Source organism: Medicago sativa, chromosome 1, assembly GCF_051527215.1.
Source record: "Medicago sativa cultivar Bolivia chromosome 1, Bolivia_mono, whole genome shotgun sequence".
In the NCBI taxonomy this organism is placed as follows: domain Eukaryota; kingdom Viridiplantae; phylum Streptophyta; class Magnoliopsida; order Fabales; family Fabaceae; genus Medicago; species Medicago sativa.
The window spans coordinates 74,044,470-74,064,957 of NC_140749.1; the positions used below are offsets into that span (position 1 = coordinate 74,044,470).

Here is a 20,488-nt window from a genome sequence, read left to right on the forward strand (position 1 = left end):
AAATATATCAAATGATAATTGTTTGTGAAATTAAGGAAGAACTCTTCGATCAATAAATTTATTGTCTGCTAAATATTGCAAAACATAGGATCTGGATTTGCTGCTGTAGCAAATTCACACAGTTTGCCGCAGTAGCAAATCTCAGCCATCAATTCATGATCTGACGGTTCCAATTTACAGTACGGATTTCAACAATTTCACACAATGTCAGATCTTAACCGTTCACTTTAGATCAGACGGTGCAGAACAGCTACAGCGTGCAACTGCGTGTAATGTTTACAGCAGGAAATCCTCATCCCAAAACATACGTGCATATTCTCGGGTATGTAAAATTGGATTATTATATTAAGATAGAAAATATAAAATGAAAATATTTAGAAATTTAAAATAGTTTAAGATATTCCTAAAAAAAAATAGTTTAAGATATTCTGTCAAAAAAAATAGTCTAAGATATAAGAAAAATTATTAAAATTAAATTTTTACCTTTGCTCTTTTTATGTGAAAAAAAAAACTTGCTCTTTTTTTGTGTGTTAACATTTGATTATTCTAAACAATTCCGTTTGGAGCGCAGGATAGGATAGAAATATCATATCTTATTAAAATTCATCGTTTGATGCACCAACATGAAAGGATAACATAAACCTATCATTAATCCTATCATAATGTCTCTTTGTTATTTGGGTCATGTTAACTTGTGCCCTAAGGGCACAAGTTAAGGATCTAAAAAAAGAAATAAAACATAAGTTTTGTATTGAAAAAATAAATTTTTAAATTTTCAAAGCATTGAATGCACAATTTCGAAAAATTAGTTTCTACAATTGGCTTCTAAACTTGTGCCTTAAGGGCACAAGTTAACATTTCCCTTGTTATTTTTATCCTTAGGGTGTGTTTGTTTCAAGTTATATTTGTTGATTCCCGGGAATAAAAGGATAGGAATATATATGCTTATGTTTGTTACAAGTTTACTAAATTTTATTCCCGGGTATAAAACGTTCCTGGGAATATAAAAAATTTCCCAAGGAGAAGGGTGGGAATAAAGTTCCCATGGAGATGAGAATAAATTCATAAATAGTTACCTATTATAATCTCTATTTTTATGGTTCCTAGGAATATTATAAAGTTAACCAAACATATTTTTCCTAAATACCTTGGAATAAAATTCTCATCTTTATATTCCAAGGAATGTTATTCCTAGGAATTAATTTGGTAAACTTGAAACAAACACACCCTTAGTTTTCCTTGGGTTAGCAACCTGATAGGAAAAGTTATCACACGCGTGTTTTCTATTTCCTCAAAACCCCTCATTCGACTCACACAGCAGCTCAATCTACTCCAATATTTGCAATTATTTTATCGATCTACTATCATTGATTGTTTCCTCCCACAGCCTTTTGACTGCCACCTCCTTTCTCCAAATCCTTTGCAAATGCTTCACATAACAATTTATGTGCTTCTACCTTTTAATTTTTTCCCCTACGTTTTGTGCTTCCAATCGATTACTATTTTATGTTTTCTTAATCGATGGTTTTGTAGGTGAATACAAGGGGAAAACCCCAATTTGTTTTTCAATTTCTTGAATTTGTGATATTGAGTGGAATTTCTAAAGTTTATTCCGGTTGCTTTGGTGAATTCTTGTTTGTTTCCCAATTTCTTGAATGAATGAAATTTCTTATATTGAATAAAATTCTTCACTGTCAAAGGATCAGATAGATCAAGAAAGAGCAATGAATTTTGGTTGTTTCGGTGAAAGGGTTTGAGAGTGTGATTGATAAAATAATGATATACTATTTTCTGACAAAAAAAAAATGCTCCTAAAAAAATGTTATCCTATCATGTGTGCACCAAACACATCATATGAAAAATGTCTATCCGGTCGCTATTATATCTTATCCTTATCCGATTCTTTATCCTATCATGTGCACCAAACGGTTACACTTTCTTAAAAGGTTTTTTTATCATAATGTTATCGCTATTGAACATGCATTAAGGCAACATATATATAATAATTGAAGATACTTTTGTCCAAAAAAAAATGAAGATATTAGATGTCATCTGTGTTCTATTTATTAGTTTTTAAGTAGTTTAGTGGTTAAAAATTCATCTTTATGCAGGATATTCGGGGTTCGAACTTCGTTCTCTACATATATTATGCAACGACTTTGTCAACTGAGTGAAATTCACGATGACACATTATGTATATTATTCTCCTCCTCTTATAGTTCATTTTATCCTCGTTTCCATATTCATGAATAAAGCATAGAGCAATAATATGATGTCCAACCAGCCTCCAAGTTGTTCTGAGGAAAATAATTAACAAACTTTTTATTAATTTCATGATACACTCATAAAACACATGTTACAAAAAGTAATCGTTAAATAAGCCCATACCCTTATCATTTCATTATATTAAATCAACTTGCCAGCAAAAATTAAAATAAAAAATATTGAATTTTCTCTCTTTATAACCGTCAAACAGAACATGCTTTTCATAGAGTTCTAAATTGGGTAATCAAAAAGGCCATTTTACTTTTTTGTCCCAAACAAAGTAGTAAGAGTAGAAAAAATATCGTTATTCTTTACCTTTTAAAGATTTTATGAATCATATACATACAGTAGAGAAGATACAAATTTATACATGTACAGATTAGTACTATAGTACTAGTATTTGCATCTAATGTGTACGCTGAAAAAACTGTCTTTGTAGCTGTTTTCCTAGATAAAAGGGAATTGAAGAAAGAAGAAACCAGAACCAAACAAACAACATTATTGAATTATTAATGTTGGATATTCATTCTTCTACACCTTAATTTGCTTTCTCCAACTTTCATCTTGTTTTGTCTGATTTTGGTTCTGTTATTGTTCCTTCTTCATCTCAAACCGACAGCTACAAGGTCTTGCAAAGTTTTCAACTTTTTGAAGAGCTACTAAGGTATGAAAATGGTGTTTAAACATGTGCTAGCTAGCATAGGGGTTTTGAGGTATTTTTCTTGGTTTTTCTATGTACAATCTCTTATTCTATTCTGTAGCTAAACTTGGGTTTGGATACTTCTTTTTTATTTATAAAAATGAAATGAAAGATCAAATCTAAGAAAAAGTAAGGCAAAAAGAAATGTTAATTTTTCTTTGGGTGGGGGGTCCCAATTTAATTACCAATTAAGAATGAGTTTGAGTTTGTTAAATCCCTTGATCCGGGGCTTTTCAAAACTTGGAAAGTAACTCAATCTTTACATATTCATTTGTTTTTCTTAGACTGGCCATGTTTGGATAAATAGTTTAATTGAGCGTTTATAGGCTTATAGCACAAGTATGTATCATATATGTGTTTATGTATAACTTATTACTACAAAAAATAAATAAAGTCAAGATATTTTCATATAAGTTTAAGTTATAAGTTGTTTTCATAAACTATCTTGAAAACATCTTATGAACATGTAATAAGATGTTTCTAGAAGCTCTCTCAAACAGTTTCACAAGTGTTTGTGTCAGTAGATAAACTCGAGTAAGTCAATCCAAATAGACTCTAACCATGAGCCACCATGTTGATTTTAAGGCAATGGTTGTGGGTAATAGGATAACAAAACTTGTGTGATTTCTTCAATATTTATTACCAAGAAAAATGGTAAAATAAATTCTAAAAGATCAAACGTTTCCTTCATCGGACTGTATGAAGAATTTCTTAGTATCTTACCTGTGATATCATGTTTAACTGTAGTACTTTTTTCATTGTTCAGATTTTGTACTATATATTCATTAGAGAAGAAGCACAAGATAGTGCTGAGAGAGTTGATGGGTCATTTTTCATCCATGTTCAATGGATTGGCAAAGTCATTGAAAATGAAGAAAGGAAGCACTAAATATAGTGGGAGAGAAGCTGCTGAAGCATTGGCAAAAGAAGCAAAAAGAAATCACTCCCTTATCAATAGCTCTGGCACTGTTAATGTTGATGGTTCAAACAACTTTGCCTCAGTTTTCTCCAAAAGAGGCAAGAAAGGAGTTAACCAAGATTGTTGCTTAGTGTGGGAAGTACGTTCAAATATTCAATGTTAATTATTATCTTTTCAAGGTCTGTTTGGACTTTGGATTGACTTATTTGAGTTAATCTTTTAGCATAAGCCCTTCTAAGACTATTTGGGAGAGTTTATGGAAACAACTTATAACATGTTCATAACTTCATAAGTCACCTTATTTTCGTAAGCTTTCCAAGATAGTTTATGAAAACAGATAACATCTATTAACCTGTTTGGATTGACTTATTTAAGCTTACCTAGTCATAAGCACTTGCAAGATTGTTTAGGAGAGCATATGAGAACCAACTTATGATATTCATAAGTTGTTTTCAGTTTATTTTCATAAGCTCTCCAAGATATCTTATGAACACAACTTTTAGCTTATATGAAAATTATATTATTGTATTTTATCTTTTGTTGTAAAAAACTTATATCATAAATGTTTATGCTATAAGCGCTTAATTAATATCCAAACAGGTCCATTTATACATAACCACTTATGTACAATGAAAAAACCATTAGAGAATATTCTCTTATTAGTGATTGATGAGAGTGAATTTGTTGATGCTGATTATAGGAATTTGGATGCCAAGAGGACATGATCTTCTGTGGGGTTTTTGATGGACATGGACCTTGGGGTCACTATGTGTCAAGAACAGTAAGAGAGTCAATGCCATCAACTTTGCTATGCAACTGGCAGGAGACACTTTCTCAAACTTCAATTGATCCAGAAATCGATTTAAAGACAGAGAAAAAACAAGATCGGTTTAATATGTGGAAGCATTCTTACTTGAAGACATGTGCTTCAATCGATCGAGAACTAGAGCAGAATCGTAAGATTGATTCGTTTTTCAGTGGAACGACGGCAGTGTCAATTGTTAGACAGGTAAAACATAAAAGGAAAATTATAGAATTCAGTAACTCAATCTGCAAAATCTGACAATTTAGTTTCATATTTTTTAGTAACTAATGCATTATATGCACAAGTCAAAAATATTAATCTTTGGTCTTTATCTTAATTTTCATCTTCAAGTTCGTCCTTTTTTCTATTTGTTTTGCTTCAATTAAGTCTTACATGCTCCAAAACTTATCATGATTCTGTAATGAACAGGGTGAACTCATTGTGATTGCAAATGTTGGTGATTCTCGTGCTGTTTTAGCTACAACATCAGATGATGGAAATTTGGTTCCGATTCAGCTAACAATAGATTTCAAGCCCAATTTACCTCGTTAGTCTTGTTCACTATTTTTCTATATAATTATGTCCATGTGTAACTCTAATGCAACATCTTAGAATCTCATTAGTTTATGTATCTTGATGCAATGTTTGTAGAGGAAGCAGAGAGAATACTTGACTGCCAAGGCCGAGTGTTTTGCCTAGACGACGAGCCTGGAGTGCACCGCGTGTGGTTGCCAGACGAGGAGTCTCCGGGACTAGCCATGTCAAGGGCTTTTGGTGACTATTGTATGAAAGATTATGGTCTTATTTCAGTGCCTGAGGTAACACAAAGGAATATAACAAGCAAAGACCAGTTTGTTGTGCTAGCCAGTGATGGGGTATAGTGTTGTCCTTTGAAATAGTAAAAATAGGGAATCAAACTTGCAATTATGTCATGTTACTTATAGAAACAGTTAGTGATAATATCAAAAGATTAAGTTGCTGAATTTTGATATGTAATTGGTTTTTACATGTGTTATATAGGTTTGGGATGTGATCTCTAATCAAGAAGCAGTGGATATTGTGTCTTCAACAGAAGACAGAACAAGTTCATCTAAACGTTTGGTGGAGTGTGCAATGCATGCATGGAAATGCAAGAGGAGAGGTATTGCTATGGATGATATTTCAGCCATATGTCTGTTCTTTCATGCCTAGCCTTCGCACTAAAATATATAATATCATGTAAAATTTAGTGAAGTTCAAGCCATTTGTTGTTTTGTTTGATCAATGCAATGTAAAATGGTCTCTTAAAAAAATGTGATGTGAAATGGTCAAATTAAGGTTAATTCATTTGTTCAAAAAAAAGGGGTCATGTTAACTTGTGCCGTAAGGACACATGTTAAGGAACCCAAAAGGAGCAACTTTGCATTGAAAAACATAATATTTTAACTTTTTACAGGTTGACTGCACAACTTTTGATACTTATATTTCTATAATAAGTTCATTAACATGTGCCCTTGAGGGTACAAGTTAGCATTTGCCAAAAAAAGGTTGATTCATCAGATGGTGATGTGTCTCTGTCTTTGTCTTTTTGTTGACCTAATCAATCATGGTTACTCGTGTTTTTTTAATTGCTGCTGACTCTACCAACCTACTACTATGTTCTAATGAGAGGTGCCTAATTCCACCGTTTTATGATTGAGAAATGATATTCTAACAACCATTTTGTGACAATCTATGTGACAACTTTATCTCTCATACTCACATTATCTTTTTACTTTCTCTCTCTATTGCTTTGGTTTCCGTGTCACTATCTACTTTTCCTTTGAAAATTGGTGGTTGTCACAAAAGTTGTTGATTTTTGGTTATTAGAATATCATTGCTCTTTATGATTCGCACGTTGTATTTTATAAATTCTGCCAAAAGGGGGAATTTGTTCACTATTTTTAAGATTTCCACGTTGTGTTTTACTATAAAATTATGGTCAAAGGGGGAATTTATAGGTTAATCAGTTCCTCGGTTAGTTTGATTTCAATTGTACTTCCTCTGATTATTATTATAAATAGAATTTTATTTTTTTGGATTTATTCAATAAGTTATAAATTTAGTCAAATTTAAGAATTTGAAATACCATAAAACCTTTGAGCCTCGATTAGACTTTAAAAATTTAAACTTCAGACACCCATGTTTCACGATAAGGTTGTATCTAAATTTGACCAATTCCTAAGTCAAAGTTGAGTTGCACCAGAATTATGATGATAAATGATATTTAAACAGCTATTTTGTAACAATTTTTTTATAATATTCACTTCCTATATTTATTTATTTTTTATTGTTTTGATTTCTGCATCGGTACCTATATTTCTTTTTTTCGAAAAAAATGATTGTTGAAATAATAGCTTTTTTTTTACGTTGAAATAATAGCTTTCAATAAAGAATGATGGAAACATAAATATATATATATATATATATATATATATATATATATATATATATATATATATATATATATATATATATATATATATATACTCCCTCCGGTTACATTTATAAGCAAAATTGTACTTTTTAGATTCATTAAATACATAATGTATTTGATTTATATATAGACCAAATACATTAAGTATTGAATGAATCTAAAAAGTATTTTTTTTTATAAATGTGACCGGAAGGAGTATATATTAAGAATGATGGAAAATGCTCACATCTACCCCTAAATTCCAAAGGTTTAATGACTTGACACGTCGCAAATGTTAGCATCTTTATGCAGATATTTTTCAAAATGGCAAAGTGCAAATGTTTTGCATCATTGATCATTGATAGAAGGAAAGGTTGTCGTTTGTTTCGGTCCACAAAATGTGTGTCGTTTTTCTCCCGTAGAGCACTAGCCAAGAACAATTTACCTTTCCTTCAAAAAAAAAAAAAAAAAGAACAACTCACCTTTTTTTTTTTTTTTTTGAGTTAAATATGATGAGTTTGAGAGAATTCAAATTTATTTTGATATAACTTTTTGTTAAATTTTACTTATCTTTTGGTTCAACTTTGAATTATCAAGAACCTTTGTTTAAAGTTTGGTTCAACTTTGAATTATCAAGAACCTTTGTTTAAAGAATCGAAAGGTTAACACATAAAAATAAAACATTATCAACTCATACAAGAATATTATGAAGTGAACGAGATCAAATCGTTAACAAACTTCTCCAAAACTAATCATTTCATAAAAACTCCAATTCAGTTTTAAGATGAACAAAAATTCATGATCAGCGATGGTTCCAGGATTTTCGAATAGTGGGGACGCTATATATACAAATTTGTAATAGTAATAATTATGATTTTTCATTTTATGAATACTTTGAATGATTTTCTCATTTTCGATATCAATAAAAATATTTTTCTCAATATATATAATTAAACAATCATTTAGCCGATCATCACCCACTCGATAACTAAAAATATTTGAGATATATGATTATAGGTGTGGGTTAAGAGAGAAATGATTTGTGATAAATGTGAGTCATGTGGTCAAAATGTCAAATATTGATACATTATACTGCTAAAAAAGAAGTTTCTAACATTTTTGTGTAGGCACAAGCCTACACATAGAGTAACATGCATCCGTCCCAGCTCATGAGAATGAAAAGAAATTTTGTTGTTGTTGATGTGATAGATTTATTGGTAATTATTGTGTTTTTAATGACAAATGTTAGTATTTTAATTGTTATGTCAGTATTTTCACAATTATTAAAACTCAAACTTTGAATTTTAACTTTCTAACCACTTTAATCTTTTAACTCAACCAAGTAAATTACGTGTCCCTCTTAGTTGGTAATTATTGTGTAAATTTCTATGTTAGCAATTTTTTAGTTTTTTTTATATTTTCTCTGAGGTATTTTCTCTTACTCTAGTAAGTCTTAATATCCAACTCGCCCGATTTTTTTATTCAAGATAAATTTTACAGTAGTCATATTTACTCATTTGATGTGTTTTATAGTTTTCCGATGTTTAAGTATGTAAATTGAAAACATTTTAAATATAAGATATGTGAATCATAAAATATGTCTATATAAAAATATTTTAGAGGAATAATAATTCTCTTGAAGATGAATTTCTAACCACTAAATTATTTAAGAAAAAACAATTAAGAGGAATAAAATCTATATAAAAGTATCAAATGAATTTCTTAGTGTGGTTAGAAGTCATGTTGACACACAAACTGTTAAGTAACAACAATAAACTACCTCCCTTTAAAAAAAATAATAAACCACTTTTAACCTTTTAGTTTACAAGTTTGTTTGAAATGTGTTTGATAAACAAGTTTACTTTATTCGCTTTTAACCTTTTAGAATTTTCTTCTTTGACGAATTCAAACCGTTAGCTATGAAGTTCAAATACATAATACAAGTGTGAATGTCTCCAGAGTCGGTCCATATTTTCACCAAGGCGATCAACTTTTATTTACTTTTGGAAATATTACTCCACAGAAATGCCTCACATTATTATTATTATTATTATTATTATTATTATTATTATTATTGGTGAAAAAAAGGCATGATAATTATACTATTTTGAAAATTCAAATTAATAAAATTGTATATAAAATTAATATTGTGTTAACAAAGATTGAATGACTTTATCGTCAATTCAAAATTAAAAAATAAACATAATTGATTACATTAGTTTTTCAAATGATTTTGTTTTAACAAACTTATGCAAACGTATTTAAACAAAGAATATATATTATGGACTTTAAAAAGGCACATTTTTATATTTGCATCCGGCCTATTAGTATGTTGGGCCAACCATGAACGTGTCTAAAAGAATACGATAAGCGAATAAAAAGATAAGAATAATTTATTTAAAGATCTTGTTAAACGGTGCTTAAAAAAAAAGTCTTTTTTTTTGACAAAAAAAAAAAGGTCTTGTTAAACATCACAATTTTGAAGTTAAGTTTATTTTCTAATTCTTTACAATCACAACTAAGATTAAAAAAGAACGTGGACGTTGTTATTCAAAAAGAATAGCATTGTTGTGTGAAACAGACATGCAAGACAAAAAAAAACATCAAGGAAAAAAAGAAAAAAGAAAAAACCGACCACGAGATGAGGGTCCCACAAGGAAACAACCCGAGCGTGACATTCATTCACGAAAAAATCTAAAACCCCAATAATAAGATCTCACGAGAAAACGCGAAAGTAAAGACAGAACATTTAACAGTCGGAGGCAGAGTAGTTAGATACATCAATTCAAAGCATCGAAAGTGACAGCAATGGAAAAAAAACACATAAATGGGGCCAAATGGACGTGTGTGTTGAATATTCACTACATTTTAATTTCTAGTTTCGAATCCGCAACATAACTCTGCTTCACTTATCACTCGTACAAACCGATACGTCATTCCACTTATCGTATAACTCAACGTACTTATATCTGATAGTTAATTAAGTAGAAAAAGCAAAACCCTTCTTTCAGTACAATACAACAAATCGAGCGAGCGAGGATAGCGAGTTTCATTTCTTTCTTCATTTTCTCTTTCCTCTCTTTTCTTATCTTCAACCTTTTCAAACCCTAGAAATTCGAAACTCTTCAATTCGAACCTTGATTTTGTAATTTTCTAATGTAATTCTCCTTGATTTTTGAGTTTGTGTGAGTTTGAATTCAGAATTAAGAATAGAGTGAAGAAGAGAATTTGTTGTGTGATTTTCATCAACTCTGATTTGTCGGTGGTTGGTGGAATTTGAAGATCGGTGTTGATAGATCGAGATTTGTGCTGTGAAAATGACTTCTTTGAGTAGAGAATTGGTTTTTCTCATACTTCAGTTTCTTGATGAGGAGAAGTTCAAGGAATCTGTGCACAAGTGAGAATTTTTTAATTTATTTTTCTCTTTGCATGTTTTATGTAATTAAGCTAATCTGGTTTTTTTAATGGTTTTTGTTTTGGTTGGTAAATGCTAATGATGTTTATGGTTTTAATTAGATGAATAGAAGATGTAAGAATTAGAGTGAAACGTGTTTTAATTTTGGTTTATTGTTGTTTTATGTTTTTTGAATTAGTGAACATGATGTAAGCAAATGAGATACTTCTGTAATTATTTGTAATTAAAAGTAAAAAAATAGAGAAATGATTTAATGAAGGGATGGGTGTTTTCAATTTTTTGTTTTATTGCTGCTTTACTTGTAATTTAAATTTCGATGTGAATAATAGCTGAATTACAGTGTTTTAGGGAGAATCATACACTAAGTGTGAAGAGGGGTATTGTGGGTTTGAATTTGCGTCCAACACATCAAATGTGAATGTTCCCACAACATTTTACCACCTGAGCTGAGCTGCACTTAGGGAACCAAATGCGACGATGCTTTGTTGTATAGTATTATGTACTTGACTTGTGTATTGACTGTTGAAATCATATCCGGACTGAATCACCCTGCCAACTGGGCAAGGGTATCCATTCCCACAATATATATATATGTATATATATGCTCATTTCTCTGATGATGTTACTTCGCTTATTGAAATGAAAAAAAAAACAACAAATTGCATAAATATACAAAAGTTAAATCTTTTTATTGGTAATAAACATGTTTTCTTTGACTCCTTGGGTGTGGCTCAGTTGGTTAAGCAGCACCGAGTTGTGAGGCAAGGGCAGCAGTTTAATCGCTGCTAAACGCACGTTTGGTGAGGGACAAATAGCTTTAAGCTGTGAGCTAAGCACCCGAACAAATATTTGTCTCATGTTATGATCATGTTTGTCCCCACTCTTTCATAGATTTGTTTTCCTATCATGGCACCAAAGTTTTCACGTGTGGGTGGTCACTCCTAGCTCGATCATAGTAACTTGTTTATGTTTAAATTAGTGGATCTTAATTTGGCAGGCCTTAGATTTATGGGGGCCTTCACATGGAGCTCTGGCATACCATGGTACTAAAACAAGGGGTTTAGTTGGTTTATAGGTTTTTCAGAAGAAAAAAAATGAATTGGTTTATGGGAGAATTGGGGCCATTCAACTATGTCAAACACTTCTTGTCCATAAAGACTTAGGGTACTGTTGATGCACCTTTAGGGACATCACAGCCAGAACAATATTGTGTATGTAATTGAGTTAGAGCCCAACTTTTGGTTGTGTGCTATGTTACACAACATAAATAGGCTTGAGAAAGGAAATAAAGGATGCAAAAGAGAACCATGAAGAAGAGGACGGAAAAGTTGTGTAATTTTATATTTTTGGATGGTATGTTTTATTGAACAACATATTTTAAGGCCTTTTTCTATGCTTCAAAGATAATTTTTTCCTGTTCCATGACTGTTTTTAAAATCAAACTCGGAACAATTAGATTTGTGGTATTTAGTACTTCATATTTCCCCAAATCAAATTCTAAGTTATATAATATCCTTACTACAGAATTGGAACTTAATAATAAAATAAATTGACCTCTGGATGAGGGTTATCTTTTCTTTTAGCAGTTGTTTATTGTCTTTAGGTATCTGCTTGACTTTCAGTTTCACTCTTTTAAACGCCTCTTATATGTATGCAGGCTCGAGAAAGAATCAGGGTTCTTTTTCAACATGAAGTACTTTGAGGAAAAAGTGCAGGCTGGTGAATGGGAAGAAGTTGAAAAGTATTTAGCAGGGTTTACCAAAGTTGATGATAATAGATACTCAATGAAAATATTCTTTGAAATTAGGAAGCAGAAATATCTGGAAGCACTTGACAGGTATATGGAACTGTGTCCTTTTGAGTTCTTTTTCTAAATGAATTTGTGCTCGTTAAAAAACTTCACATCTTACTCTCTTGTGTTTTTCAAAATTTTAGGCAAGACAAACCAAAGGCTGTAGAGATATTAGTTGGTGATTTAAAAGTGTTCTCGACCTTTAATGAGGAACTATACAAAGAAATCACCCAGCTGTTAATTCTTAATAATTTCAGGTAATATCTATAGTATGTAATCTGGTGGGTGGATGAGAATCTACATCTGATTCATATCTCAAATAGCCTTTGATTCACAGCTTAGACTAATTAAGTGGTAAACATGCCAACTGAACTGTATTTTATTTCATGATAGGGAGAACGAGCAGCTGTCCAAGTATGGTGACACCAAAACTGCTCGAAGTATTATGTTGATCGAACTAAAAAAACTCATAGAGGCAAATCCTCTTTTCCGTGATAAGCTTGCCTTCCCGACACTCAAGTCGTCAAGACTAAGAACTTTAATCAATCAGAGGTATGTGATTAAGCAAGTTAAAGCCTTCTACTGGTTCTCTCTTTTTTTGGGATCACATGTTTCGTGGTGTTGATGCCATTCTGAAGAAAATGAAAAGCAAATCACGTGGCTTTTTCATCCTGGAAGTGTATTAACATATTCATATTTTGCATGATGTCTTAACTCCCTGTATGTTGTCAATTTATTTGGTAAAATAAGAAGAATTCAAAAAATTTCTTGCACCTATATTATTATAAATTCGGATTATTAGTTTGTTTTGCCTTGCCTTCTCTTTTTTTTATCAATTAATCTATCGGTCTCCCTTTATCATTGCAGTCTGAACTGGCAGCACCAGCTTTGTAAGAACCCAAGGCCAAACCCAGATATAAAGACTTTATTTATAGATCACACTTGTTCACCTTCTAATGGTCCACTGGCACCTACACCTGTCAATCTTCCAATTTCTGCAGTTGCAAAGCCTGTTGCTTATACTTCACTTGGAGCTCATGGTGTACGATACCTTGCATTTCAATCAACTGGTTACTTATGTTTTCAATTGATTAATAATCTAATTGCTACCGTGTTGATGATTAATTGATAATTTTTTATTTATTTTTATAGCCCTTCCCTCCTAATGTTGCAACTGCAAATGCTAATGCTTTGGCTGGTTGGATGGCCAATGCCTCAGCTTCATCATCTGTTCAAGCAGCTGTTGTCACATCGTCAACCATGCCGGTCCCTCAGAATCAAGGTCAAATTAGCAGTTGCTCTATCATCTTTTTATTTATTTATTTTTTTATTTTTTTTTATATATATAACAGAAGATAGTTACAGCTGCAAATGTAATTTCATGTCTTAGTGGCAAGGAGAATATTTTCCTGATGCGCTGTTTCACTTATTCAATAATTTCATACGAGTATATCACAGCTTAAACACTCTCCTTATACTTTTTCGAACAGTATCTATCTTGAAACGTCCTAGGACTCCTCCGGCAACTCCTGGGATTGTTGACTATCAGAACGCTGATCATGAACAGTTAATGAAAAGGCTTCGTCCAGGTCATTCTGTTGAGGAGGTAATTTTGATTAATTTCTGTTCAATTAAGATGTATGTGGCTTCACATATTTCATGTTGCCTAGTAATCTTTGTTATTTCAGACTTTGTAATGGTTGGTGACTCATGTAACTATGGTTCATTTATGTAATTTCAGGTTTCCTATCCCGTGGCTCGACAAGCCTCTTGGTCACTGGATGATCTCCCAAGAACAGTGGCTATGACTTTGCATCAAGGATCCTCCGTGACAAGCTTGGATTTTCATCCTTCGCACCACACCCTACTTCTTGGTATTGTTTATCATGATTGCGTCACGTGTAATATCTCAGTTGCTAAAAGATAAACAGAAATATAACTTTTTTTCCTTCTAATGTTGTATATTTAAAATGAGCAGTTGGCTCTAGTAATGGTGAAATAACCCTCTGGGAACTCAGTTTACGAGAAAGGTTGGTCTCAAAGCCGTTCAAGATATGGGATGTGTCGGCATGCTCATTACCATTTCAGGTTTCATATAGTGCAATATTTCTTGTTCTACCACATCTTCTGTTGTCAATCTGAACTAGTGTAAGCTATAATGGCCACTATAGTATTATGTTTGGCCATTAGTCTTGATGCTTGAAAAATCAAAACCTTTGGAATTTATAGTTCAGAAATTTGCAGGCAGCTGCAGTCAAGGATGCACCTATTTCTGTCAGTCGTGTCACATGGAGCCCTGATGGAAATTTTGTGGGTATGTAACTTCATGTTTCTGAAACCATATTTAAGCTTTTGGGCGAATATCTAACTGATTGCTTTGCTTTAGGTGTTGCGTTTACTAAACATCTGATTCATTTATATGCCTACACCGGGTCAAATGAGCTAGCCCAGCGAATAGAGGTGACATTCTTTCCAGAAGAAACAGTCAAAATTTTGATTGCAGTTTGATTTACATTTCTTTGTTGATGCAGGTTGATGCCCATGTTGGTGGTGTGAATGATTTGTCATTTGCTCTTCCAAATAAACAGCTGTGCATTGTAACTTGTGGTGATGATAAGTTGATAAAGGTGCATAAATCTACTTGTTTCAATTTTTGCTTAAATAAAAATTATCTATTTTTCCGAATTTGAAACTCTTATGTCTTGATAGGTGTGGGATGCAAATGGACGAAGACTATTTACCTTTGAGGGGCATGATGCGCCTGTATATTCAATCTGTCCTCATCACAAAGAGAATATTCAGGTAATAAAGTAGATATCAATATTGAGGCACTCAGAAATTTCAATTTCTTATCTATCGAAGGTTAGATGTAGATTTCACTCACTGTAATTTGTTATATCTTTATAAGCCACAGCTAAAGTACCAAAATTAAGAGTGTAAATACCGGTTGAAATAAACCACGGAACATAATAGGTATAGGAAATATTCAAGGCACCAACAAAACAAGAACAACAGATAGTAATTTATGAGCTAATGTGTATGCAGTTATTTTTGTATTATATTCATTAAGGTGGCTTTCAATTATTGCAGTTTTAGAAAATTACAGCTCCCATCCTTATTACAACACAACATATATATTGGCCCTTTTACATAAGCATATTTACTGTTCATCTTCTTGCATGCTATATGTACAGACATGCAAACACATGCATTAAATGTTGTTAATGTTACTTGCAGTTCATATTTTCAACTGCCATTGATGGGAAAATAAAGGCCTGGTTATACGATAACATGGGTTCTAGGGTCGACTATGATGCTCCTGGTCATTGGTGTACTACAATGCTTTACAGTGCCGACGGAAGTAGGTAGGTTAGATTTTGACAAGAGTAATTCTTTCGTTAAGTGGCATGTTTATTTTGTTAAAGTGTCTTATCATGCCTTACAATGTATTTTCCCCATCTTTCCCAGATTGTTTTCTTGTGGGACAAGTAAAGATGGAGAGTCTTTCCTTGTTGAATGGAATGAAAGCGAAGGAGCCATTAAGAGAACGTACAATGGATTTAGAAAGAAATCTAATGGCGTCGTGCAGTTTGACACAACCCAAAATCGCTTTTTGGTTGCAGGTGAAGACGGTCAATTGAAGTTTTGGGACATGGACAATATTAATCTTCTAGCAAGCACTGATGCTGATGGTGGATTGCAGGTCATTATTTTATGGTTAACCGCTTGAAATCATCTGGAGTATAACTACACTTTATAAAACATCCCTTATCTGATTGTATGAATCTATTCAGGGCCTTCCACGCTTGAAATTCAATAAGGAGGGAAATATTCTTGCTGTTACTACTGTGGACAATGGGTTCAAGATAATGGCAAATGCTACTGGTCTTAGATCCTTAAGAACAATTGAAACTCCAGCATTTGAAGCATTGAGGTCACCCATTGAATCTTCTTCAATCAAGGTAGTCATATAGTTCTTTAAACTTCCGGTTGATTCCTTCTGTTAAGATCATAAAGGACACTTTTTTTTTTTGGATCAAAATGTACACCAACTCTGTTTATGGTATACAGGTATCCGGCTCTTCTACTGTTAATGTTAGTCCCGTCAATTGTAAAGTGGAAAGAAGCTCTCCTGTCAGGCCGCCTCCTATTCTTGTATGAACCTGACCCTGTAAACTGCACCTTCTTTATTCTGATGTTAACATGATGGCCTTGCTATATTCATTCTTTTCTACACAGTACACACACTTGCACGCAAACATGTGGACTATTTTGATCCTTTTATTCTTTCTTATATAGTTTTTTTAATTCTGTAATGCAATACCCTTTCATACCATAAAGGTGTAGATGAATCTATTTTACTTCATAATTTGGTGTTCGTATTCCATTTTCAATCAACTTCGTTTCTTATTATTTATCTCTTTATTTATGAATTATGTACTGTATCATAATACTTGTCTGTAACATATGGAATGGTTTTGACTTTTTCAATCAAGAATGGAGTTGATCCCATGAGTCGAAGTGTAGAGAAATCAAGAGTGGAAGATTCAACGGATAGAACTAAATCATGGCAATTGACTGAAATTTTGGATCCTGTCCAATGTCGCTCAGTTACCCTACCTGACAGCACAGACTCTTTCAGCAAGGTCTGTTGACTGTTGAATTTATGAGATTGCTATAATTATGTTGCAAACTTTGTATTCTTCTCTGCTTTAATGTTCTGATTCATATATAGGTTGTACGGCTTTTATACACAAATTCTGCTGTTGGTATTTTGGCCCTTGGTTCAAATGGTGTCCAGAAGCTTTGGAAATGGGCTCGCAATGAACAAAATCCCACTGGGAAGGTAGTCTTAAGCAAATAAACTAGTTTACGTATTTACCCGTTCATTAGAGAACAGAAATCTGAAGTTCATGTGATTACAGGCAACTGCCAGTGTTGTTCCACAACGTTGGCAACCCAACAGTGGGCTCGCAATGAACTAATTTTCTTTATACTTTCGTTTAGCTTTTCCCTTTCAATAGAGAACATAACTCTGAAGTTCATGTGATTACAGGCAACTGCCAGTGTTGTTCCACAACGTTGGCAACCCAACAGTGGTCTTCTTATGACTAACGATATCGCGGGTGTCAACCTTGAAGAAGCAGTCCCTTGCATTGCACTCTCAAAAAATGACTCTTATGTTATGTCTGCCTGTGGTGGAAAAGTTTCACTATTTAACATGATGACATTCAAGGTGTGTACTCCTGATATACAACCCTGATATTTTATTCAGCAGCTAAATTCATTGGTTACTTATAATTTACTTTTTTTTTTATAGGTAATGACAACATTCATGCCACCACCTCCTGCATCTACTTTCCTAGCTTTCCATCCTCAGGATAACAACATTATATCCATTGGGATGGAAGATTCAACCATTCACATCTATAATGTGAGAGTGGATGAGGTGAAATCAAAATTGAAAGGTCACCAGAGACGAATTACTGGTTTAGCCTTTTCAACCAATCTTAACATCCTGGTTTCATCCGGCGCTGATGCTCAAGTAAGTCTTTTAGACATTCTCCTTTGTTAAAAGATTCTGAGTGGCATGGAAAATATTTTATATAAATCAGTTTAGTTCGTAATAATTTGTTTTGGAGATTGTTTTGTTGGTCATCCTACTTTCCATCGTTTGTAATCATCCTTCTTTTGTTAAATATAATTTTCAATTTAAAGACTATTGCTTGTAGCTCAGAATTATTTTCTAATTTGTGTTCTGCTTTGACTCGATGCTTCTTTTTTTGTCTGTTTATTTACATCAAGATGTCCATCCAATAAGGATTTATGTGATTAGCTGAGAAAAGGTTGAAGAGTTTGTGGATGCACTCTTGAGTAGCTAGATTGCTGCACTTATTTATTTGTAGGTTTTTGTTTGGTTATATTGTTTTTTTCAATTGGGTGCTAGAGTTGAGGTATCCACCTATCCCAAATATATGTGCTTCTACAGCTTTTATCAATTGCATTGTTCTCCCAATAGGACATGTTGCCTTCTATTGGGAAAAACCCAAGCCCCACATCGGATAGATAAGACTCTTGATAAGAGTTTATAAAGAAGAGGCACTCCTCACCTTATGAACCGGTTTTGTAAGGATGAGTTAGGCCCCAAATTTCAACACCAAGTGCTCAATGTTTTTGCCTTTTTTGTTTTAAGAATTCTGCATGTTCTACAGATGTGTGTGTGGAGCATTGATACATGGGAGAAAAGAAAATCAATTCCAATTCAACTACCTGCGGGAAAATCACCTGTTGGTGATACACGTGTTCAGTTCCATTCTGACCAAATTCGCTTATTGGTAGTCCACGAAACTCAATTGGCAATATATGATGGCTCCAAGATGGAACGCATTCGGCAGGTATGAGGTTTCTTTCTGTATTCAGAGAGAGCTGCTGGTGGTTACAAGATCGAAACTGAGATATGCTCATAATTTATTTTTGCTGCAGTGGATTCCCCAAGATGTTCTGTCTGCTCCCATATCATATGCAGCATATTCCTGCAACAGTCAGTTAATATATGCTTCATTTTGTGATGCAAACATTGGGGTTTTTGATGCGGACAGCTTGAGGTTAAGATGTCGTATTGCACCACCAATATGCTTGTCATCAGCCGCTTTAAGTAGGTAAGTTCCAGCTTAGTGGATTGCACTCTAGTCTTTGGAATAAATGTTAAACATTTTCTTCAAGGCTCAGAAAAAAAATTCTATGTAAAATACAAGATATTTATTGGTTTCTATATCGGTTTCTGGATATCAACAAGGTATTAGTAATTTCAATTTGAAGACCATCTATATTATACTATGTCTTTTTTGTTAATAGCAAACATCCCTCCTTATATTAGGATGAGATGCGATTTGATATTTGTAACTTGTAAAGATAGTGCACTCTTGCATGGATCTGAAAAAGATAAATGTGTGAAATTTTGTTAGTGTGTTAAGGGGTCTTCTCGTGATAGATTTTCAGCAAAATTTGTGTTTAGGAGCTTGACACTTGCTTGTGTTGTTGTGTATTGCAGAAGCCAAGCTGTGTATCCTCTTGTGATTGCGGCTCATCCACTAGAACCTAACCAATTTGCTGTAGGGTTGAGTGATGGGTCTGTCAAAGTGATAGAACCCAGTGAATCAGAGGGTAAGTGGGGATCTTCTCCGCCTATGGACAACGGAATCATGAATGGTAAGGCCCCATCACCATCTACAACCAGCAACCACACAGCGGATCAGGCCCAACGATAAGAATCGTTGTACTTATTATATAACTTAGTTCTTTCTGTTTGTAATTTTATCAGCCTAGGTTTTTAGGTTTTGTTTCGCCAATTTGTCCCTCATCCAAATCAGGTCATTGAACATATGCCCTCCTGTATACCTTAAATTTATTCTAGTTAGCCCAAATTATGTTTATTTCATTGTAATGTTATCATTTCTTGCTACAATTGGCGTGTGCCAACACCCTCTCATTATGGTATGTATGTATAAAATCTGTTGTCAATTTGTCATAATTGAAAATAGATGTCAGAGAGAATTCCACCTTAAAATTGAATACTTAATGTTTATATATTTTTTTGGTACCTATGTTATTGGTTCAAGATACTACTCTATTTTGTTGGGGACTAATCTCCCTTTTAGGGGGCAGTGAAGTCTCTCTTTCAACCCCCTTTGTTGATGACCTCATTTATCTTATGACATACTGTAATAACGAGTTAGTAAAGATATGAACTCTATAAATGAAAATATTTTAGTAGGTGAGATAATTTTTTTACACATAATAGATAATAGATAAATTGATAGACAGAATTTGGTGTCAGTATAAACATAAAATTATCATTTGTTAAAGGTCTCCTCAAAGGTTAGGAACTTTTCTGGTGAGTTTGTGTTGAGTAATGGCTCATGTATATAAGAGCCCCGCGGTATAGTTTAGGCATAATATTGTAAACTGAATCGTAGTAGTAGTACTATATATATTGTTGGTAACACTGAAACCTTAATTCAGCACAATAATACAAATTGAACTATAGTTGCTCTATAGTCACAGAGATAGGCACCATAGTAGAACTGCGTTAACAAAGATTGATTGTGTCCATTTTTTTTTCGTGTTCTTTTAATCGTTTGTTACTAGTTGTTTTTCT

The 20,488-nt window shown here is 33.0% G+C and overlaps 2 protein-coding genes across 3 annotated transcripts; both read left to right on the top strand.

Annotated features, from left to right (window-relative positions):
- Window positions 1–2,745: 2,745 nt before the first annotated feature.
- Window positions 2,746–6,296, top strand: LOC146957297 (Protein phosphatase 2C family protein). 2 transcript variants are annotated; one of them, XM_085735624.1, is made up of 6 exons: window positions 2,746–2,978; window positions 3,732–4,023; window positions 4,585–4,893; window positions 5,119–5,236; window positions 5,341–5,564; window positions 5,710–6,296. In XM_085735624.1, the coding sequence occupies exons 1-6, from the start codon at window positions 2,932–2,934 to the stop codon at window positions 5,878–5,880; spliced, it is 1,161 nt and encodes a 386-aa protein (XP_085591750.1). In that variant the 5' UTR covers window positions 2,746–2,931; the 3' UTR covers window positions 5,881–6,296. The 2 variants fall into 2 exon arrangements, with proteins under 2 accessions (XP_085591750.1, XP_085591756.1); XM_085735630.1 differs by having other exon boundaries at window positions 2,746–2,929.
- Window positions 6,297–10,135: 3,839 nt separating this feature from the next.
- LOC146957298 (topless-related protein 3-like) lies at window positions 10,136–19,897 on the top strand. The gene is made up of 24 exons (XM_085735642.1): window positions 10,136–10,520; window positions 12,196–12,375; window positions 12,474–12,587; window positions 12,724–12,882; window positions 13,198–13,372; window positions 13,483–13,612; window positions 13,821–13,936; window positions 14,072–14,204; window positions 14,309–14,418; window positions 14,575–14,644; window positions 14,717–14,790; window positions 14,862–14,957; window positions 15,040–15,132; window positions 15,568–15,695; window positions 15,799–16,033; window positions 16,125–16,292; window positions 16,402–16,485; window positions 16,827–16,976; window positions 17,066–17,176; window positions 17,387–17,566; window positions 17,651–17,875; window positions 18,543–18,725; window positions 18,814–18,989; window positions 19,382–19,897. Exons 1-24 carry the CDS (start codon window positions 10,441–10,443, stop codon window positions 19,596–19,598), a joined length of 3,387 nt encoding a protein of 1,128 aa, XP_085591768.1. The 5' UTR covers window positions 10,136–10,440; the 3' UTR covers window positions 19,599–19,897.
- Window positions 19,898–20,488: the final 591 nt, after the last annotated feature.